Source organism: Anoplopoma fimbria, chromosome 24, assembly GCF_027596085.1.
Source record: "Anoplopoma fimbria isolate UVic2021 breed Golden Eagle Sablefish chromosome 24, Afim_UVic_2022, whole genome shotgun sequence".
NCBI lineage: Eukaryota > Metazoa > Chordata > Actinopteri > Perciformes > Anoplopomatidae > Anoplopoma > Anoplopoma fimbria.
In genome coordinates, this window is record NC_072472.1 from 14,095,085 (window position 1) to 14,101,084 (window position 6,000).

At 39.8% G+C, this 6,000-nt stretch overlaps 1 protein-coding gene across 1 annotated transcript in view; it reads left to right on the plus strand.

Annotated features, from left to right (window-relative positions):
• ubl3a (ubiquitin-like 3a) overlaps positions 1-4,444 on the plus strand; it is a 33,543-nt gene extending 29,099 nt beyond the window's left edge. Inside the window, exons 4-5 of the mRNA XM_054626517.1 lie at positions 1,352-1,429; positions 2,493-4,444. Coding sequence (XP_054482492.1) covers positions 1,352-1,429; positions 2,493-2,545 — 131 coding nt within the window. The 3' untranslated portion in view covers positions 2,546-4,444. The remainder of the gene's footprint in view (positions 1-1,351; positions 1,430-2,492) is intronic.
• The last annotated feature ends 1,556 nt before the right edge of the window (positions 4,445-6,000 follow it).

Sequence of the window (6,000 nt, forward strand, 5' to 3'; positions counted from 1 at the left end):
CACAAAATCACAGCAGTGTGTTGCTGGAAAGTTCTTTGCTGTCTTCATCTTTTTCCCGGAGCAGCAGAACAGAGGTACCTCAGTGCTCCGGACAAGTCCGCTTTGACAGAGAGAGGGAGGAGAGAGGAAATACAGAAAAAAGAGGGGAGAGAGAATGGTCAGGGAAGGGGCAAGACCGGCGTTAGTTTAGACCTCAAGCAGCAGAAAGAGAGGACGAGAAGGGAGGGGGTGTGAGGAGAAAAAAAAAGGGATGGCAGCCCACTTCACTTCTCCCTGCCTTTTAGGCTTTTTGAGTCGACTTAACCCAATTTTGAGTTGACCGGTGTTTTGTTTGGTTAATGGGGTTAAGGCTCCCTAACACTTTAACACTCGTCCAATAATTACCATCTATCTGATAATGATCTTATCTTTGGTTTAAAGTGTTTGCACGCTGACACAGAATCCTCTTAAAAGTCAAAACTCCCGGTGGTTTTGAAATGCAAACATAGACACCACACAGGTGTGAAGGCACGCAACTCGTGATTGATAATAAGTTCACGGGAGTTAGAGTTGCAAGAACTGCAGCTAAGATATTAACTACAATTTAGTGTGTGGATCAATTTTTTGATGTATGACTAGTGCTACTTTTTACATTACAAAGCATATACGTGATATATGAGTAGAATGCATTTCTTCTATCTTCCTGGCAGCCATTGATTTACATTAATTTGGGGATAAAAATCAACTGCCAAAAAAGCTTTAGTCAGGAAATCTATCACATTGAACATTGTGCTCGATTGTGTGTTTGTCAAAGTAACATTATTTTTGCGTTTTAACAGAGTTTAAAGAAAGATGTGGAGATATGTTTGAAATGGGATGTTTCTGATATTGATCTACCGTAGTTCACAATAACGCAAATACATAAATATCTGTGATGTGAAAGGATATTGCTGTGTTCCAATTTTAGCTCAAACTCTTCCTGTTGACAAAGGAATCCGTCAATAACTGATTGTGACAAGCATTGATTTGGCCAGCATAATTAACGTACGATGACGTCATCGAAACACAAATTGATTTATCTCCCAGTCCCATTGAAAGTGAATGCATTTAAAACGTTTCTTTTCTCTTGCTGAGTTATTGTCGAAGGATTACATTATTTGCCATTTCAGGCCCTTTCCTTACCTGCAAAGAGATAATTATACTGCAACTAAATGACCTGGGCCATAGTTTATTATTTGGTAAATTACCTTTTAAAGACACATATGCTGTAGCTCACTGAATAACCTTTGCATCCTCTCCCCCTCTCTAACTCTCTCTCACTCTCTCTCTCTCTCTCTCTCTCTCTCTCTCTCTCTCACTTCCCCCCCTCTAGCGCTCAAACTGCCCTTGGGGAAGACCACAGTGATGCATTTAGTTGCCAGAGAGACTTTGCCTGAGCCAAATTCCCAAGGTAACCAGAACTTCTTTCCTTTCAGCGGGGCTTTTCACACGCTGAGCAACTATAAACGTTCTACCCCTCAGCCATTATATATCTCTACACATGGCTTCTGTTTTAGGAACAGCCACTGGTGCAAATAATTGGCTCCCTTAAGTGTATCCCCAAGATACAGCACATTGTGTAGAATGATACAGCTGATATAAATCATATTAGGTGACAGGTCCACTGTTTGTGACTGTGTAGTGGAAGGTCTATCTATGTAGAGACAGGGGCTTACTTCAACCTAACGAATAGTCAGAGTTCAGAGGGACAGCTAAGGGTTTGCTCAAAGTGCTCTAGTTATTGACTCTCAATAAAATTGCTATATATTATGGGTAAAATGAGCCGAGGTAAGATAAGGTACATTGAAAAATTACAGTAACAGTTTACTCCAGAAAACCTTTGTCTTGTGGATGAACAATTTCAAGGCAAAGTTTATATATATACATATGTGTGTGTGTGTGTGTGTGTTTTTCAAATGGTTATTGTGGTCTGGATAAACACATTTCTTACTCCACAACATTATTAGCACGCCACAAATAAAGCCATATTTTCCCTCGTTCGACAGTTGCAATTGAGGTTATGATGTTAGTTTTGCGCCACTGACTCTTAAAATAGAAAGAAAGCTCTTTTTTCTGAGATTACCTGGAGGTTTTGTTTTTTTATGAAACCGTCTAAGTTACACTGATCTAACAGCAAAACTAGGTGAGCGTGTTGCTTCAGGTATTGGTGAGTCATGACTTACATTCCAGAAAAACCAGTTGGAGTCACAGATCCACGAGTTTGAAGACACCCAAATGCTGAACAGTGGTTTTAAAATATTTGACAGGATTTTACAGCTATATTATCTCCCATGGGAACAATCACGAGGTAAACAGTAGAAGTACAGCGCTCACATTATAAAGTAATTTACCTGGAATGTGTGCCTGCATGTGTTTGATAGGCCAACATAGCACCTTGTCGGATGATGACACTGTCTGAATATGTTGGTCTCGATGATGACGACGTTTGTGTATGTGTGTGTGTGTGTTTTCAGGTCAGAGGAATAGAGAGAAGACCGGGGAGAGTAACTGCTGTGTCATTCTGTGAATACACACCACCGCCGCCGGCCCCTCCATCCTTCTCATCCGTTCTCACCCTCAACATCCTGGACTAATGAGTTTGTCCCCTGTCCTGGAGCTTGTCCACAATGCGGATATCCATACAGACACACACACACACACACGCACACGCACACGCACACACACACACACACACACACACACACACACACACACTTCTCTTCTTTTGTTTCCCCCCCTCTCACACACACATATAGAGAGACAGCAGGCTCAGGCTGATTCAGGACACAGAGGTGGGAGCAAAAAAAAAAGATTAACGTTAGAGTTGATCACTTTGTTGTTCTTTTTTTTGTCAAAACTTAAAATCAGTGGAAGGAACTGGATTTGCATATAGGTTTATTTTCTTCTTCTTTCTTCCTCAATACACACCTTTTTAAGCCTTTTGCCACACACAGACACACACACACACACACACACACACATACATGCAATACACATAAACAACGTGTCTAACCATCCTCAGCCGGTCTGTTGAAAGCTCCTCATTCTAGCTGGTTGTCATAGTAATGCAGTGCCCAAGTTTGTGTGTGTGGCCTTGTTTTCTCATACAGACCGCTGAGAATTTTAACCACTAACAACTCGCCAACACACAAACAAACACACACACCCCCCTAGACACACACACACACACGCACACACACCCTCTATGACATCCTGTCTCCAGGATCTCCAACCATATGTGCTTGTGTGATCTCCCCCGGTGCAGCAGACGAAGCTCAGACGTGCCTGATCAGAGAACTCAAACCAGGACACACATACACACATATATAAAGACACCTGTGTCCTTTTTACTGCCCTCCTCTGCATGTGCCCTTAAAGGTCACAGGAGAGAAATTATTCCTTTTTCTTTTTGAAGAGACCGAACACGTCCTGGGTCTTTTAGTCGTCATATTCTTAGCCAAACAAAGCCTATCAAACAAACAAATAGACAAACAACCAATGTTGGTGGTCTTGTTTTGGTTATTTGTTTGTCCTCGACATTTGTGACTGTGTTTTGACAGTCCATGCATATTACTGACAGACCAGTGTTGTGATTAATAAAACGTCATGTCAGTTTTCTTCCCTCCTTGATGCACCATCCCTCTCTTTCTATCTCTCTCTATCTCTCTCTCTCTCTCTCTCTCGAGGAAAGGCTCATTGTGCTCCTTTTTTTTAAACAGTGTTGTGAAGGATCTCTGAAAAATTGTTGTCCGAGCAGAGAATTAATTCAGAAGGAAAATGTTCCTTATTTGTCTTAATTCGCTTCTGACTCTCTCCTTAATTCTCTCTCTCTGCATTAATAAGTCCATTTTGCACAACCAAAGCATGTGCTCCTTCATCAGATTAATACAAATGTATAAAAAGTTTTATTGTTTTATTTTATATTTTTCCAATGGAAGTAATGTTCCAAACTATGGTAACGTGTAGAGTATATTTAATATGAATCTTATATAGAATCTCAACAATCTTGTTGATATACAGTATATTGGTGTTTAGTCTATGATTGTGTGTACGGTTAGCTTCTAGCCAGTTCACAGTCACTCGCTGACAATGTCTTGTGCTTAACAGCAGCAAAACCTCCCTAATCATCAACAGACTGTATTTTTATTTTCTTTCTTCTGTGCTTTTATTATTATTTTTTCATTTGTTTATAATTTAATGTAATCATTTTTTTTTTCTTTGGGGTTTTTTTTTTTGCTTTAAAGAATCGCTTTGTAACAGCACTAGGTCTTAAAAAAAAAATATTGTTTATATTGATCAGGGTTCAAATCTGTACAGAGATAAACGTTTTCGAAACCAATTGTAAATAGCACTAATGCTCCCTCTCCCCCCTCCAATCTCCAAAATGGAATACATCTGTAAACTAAATAAAGGTTATTCAAGTGCATTGCCTTTTGTCATTCATAAATCTTTCGAGTATCACCTGATTTTGACAGCCTGCTGTCATAAAGAGCTTCAACAGACCGCTAAATCAGATGGCCATTTTTAGGTGACGACTACATGAAAGTGGATTGAGACGTATTTCTGCTGAAATTATTCTTGATAATCTTCTGGGAAACGATCCGAAGACTGGGTCATGAAAGACACTGTCAAAAGTTAGGATGAGGGCTGTGTTTATCTTTACAAACACATAAAACACTTAGCTTCTGTGTGATCCAGTGATGTGTATTTGATACATTTCATGTGAAGTTATGAATGAAGTATTGAATTATTTTCCTAACTTAAAGTACCTCTGAAATTAATCAATCGTGAGTTAAAGTTCAGTGTGGTCAGTAAAACGTACCGAACGTGTCAAAAGTAACATTCTCACTATTAAAAATGACCCCTTTTTCAGATGATTACATTTAATTAACTGCTCAAAGTCCAAAACTGTAAGTAGAACTTGAGTAAATGTACTGTACTGTGCAGCACTGTGTGTAGGACTTGGCTGTCAGTAGTTTCTGAAGGTGGTTGACAAGTAATTGTGACGCCACCTTAAAGTAAACTATTGTTGAATTTGTTGCTTGTCAGTCAAGACTTGTTGACAGTCAAATTTACATGAAAGAGAATCAGTGGTGGGCCTTCAGTCTAAAGTGGAAAGATTGCTAACTATACGCCCACACAACATTCAATAAAGATGACTGAGTGATAAGTCTTAATGCTAGAAAGATTAAAATTAAATTGCATCATTTTTCTGTGACAACCATGTGATGCCGTTAAGTCACTTGTCCAGTTTGCACAACAGTCTGTCAGCCAAAGTCCAGCAGGAAAAACAGGGTGGAACACAGAGTACAGTTCATCCTGCCATCCCAGCAGCACTTTCTCGATGTGTTTGGCCCCATATAGTTTGTTTATGACACATTGAACAAACAAGAGATGCTACACTCTGCCTGGTTTGTTTTGAATTAAAGAAATAAGAGATTAAACTCTTTGAATATCACTGAGTTTGTGCCATAGCAGCATGTTATGAGGGAAGTACTGAGTTGCTAAAACATTTTTATTAAAAGATGACAGCTGTAGTTACTTTGACTGGACTTCTGTTGCCTTCAGTGAACTCCTGTGTAGTTTTTTCCTCTCCTCCTCCCTGTTTTCACCCTTTCCTTGCAACCATGCTGTGTCCACACAGTGACATGAATGCAACTATTCTCCTTGTATTTACACACACACACACACACACACACACACACACACACACACACACACACACACACACACACACACACACACACACACACACACACACACACACGCATACTGTTTAAGGAGTCTAAATACAGACAGAGAGGATTGTGGTTACAGTAATACCATTCTGAACGCCACATTATGTTTGCACGACATTGAACCACTCAGTGTTGCTGCTGCCTGGCCTCTGAACAATGCACCAGTCTCTTTATACAGACCCGTTATTGTTTCAAAGGTAGTGATTGAGTCTGCTAGGTAAACATTTTGCAGTCTCATTTAACT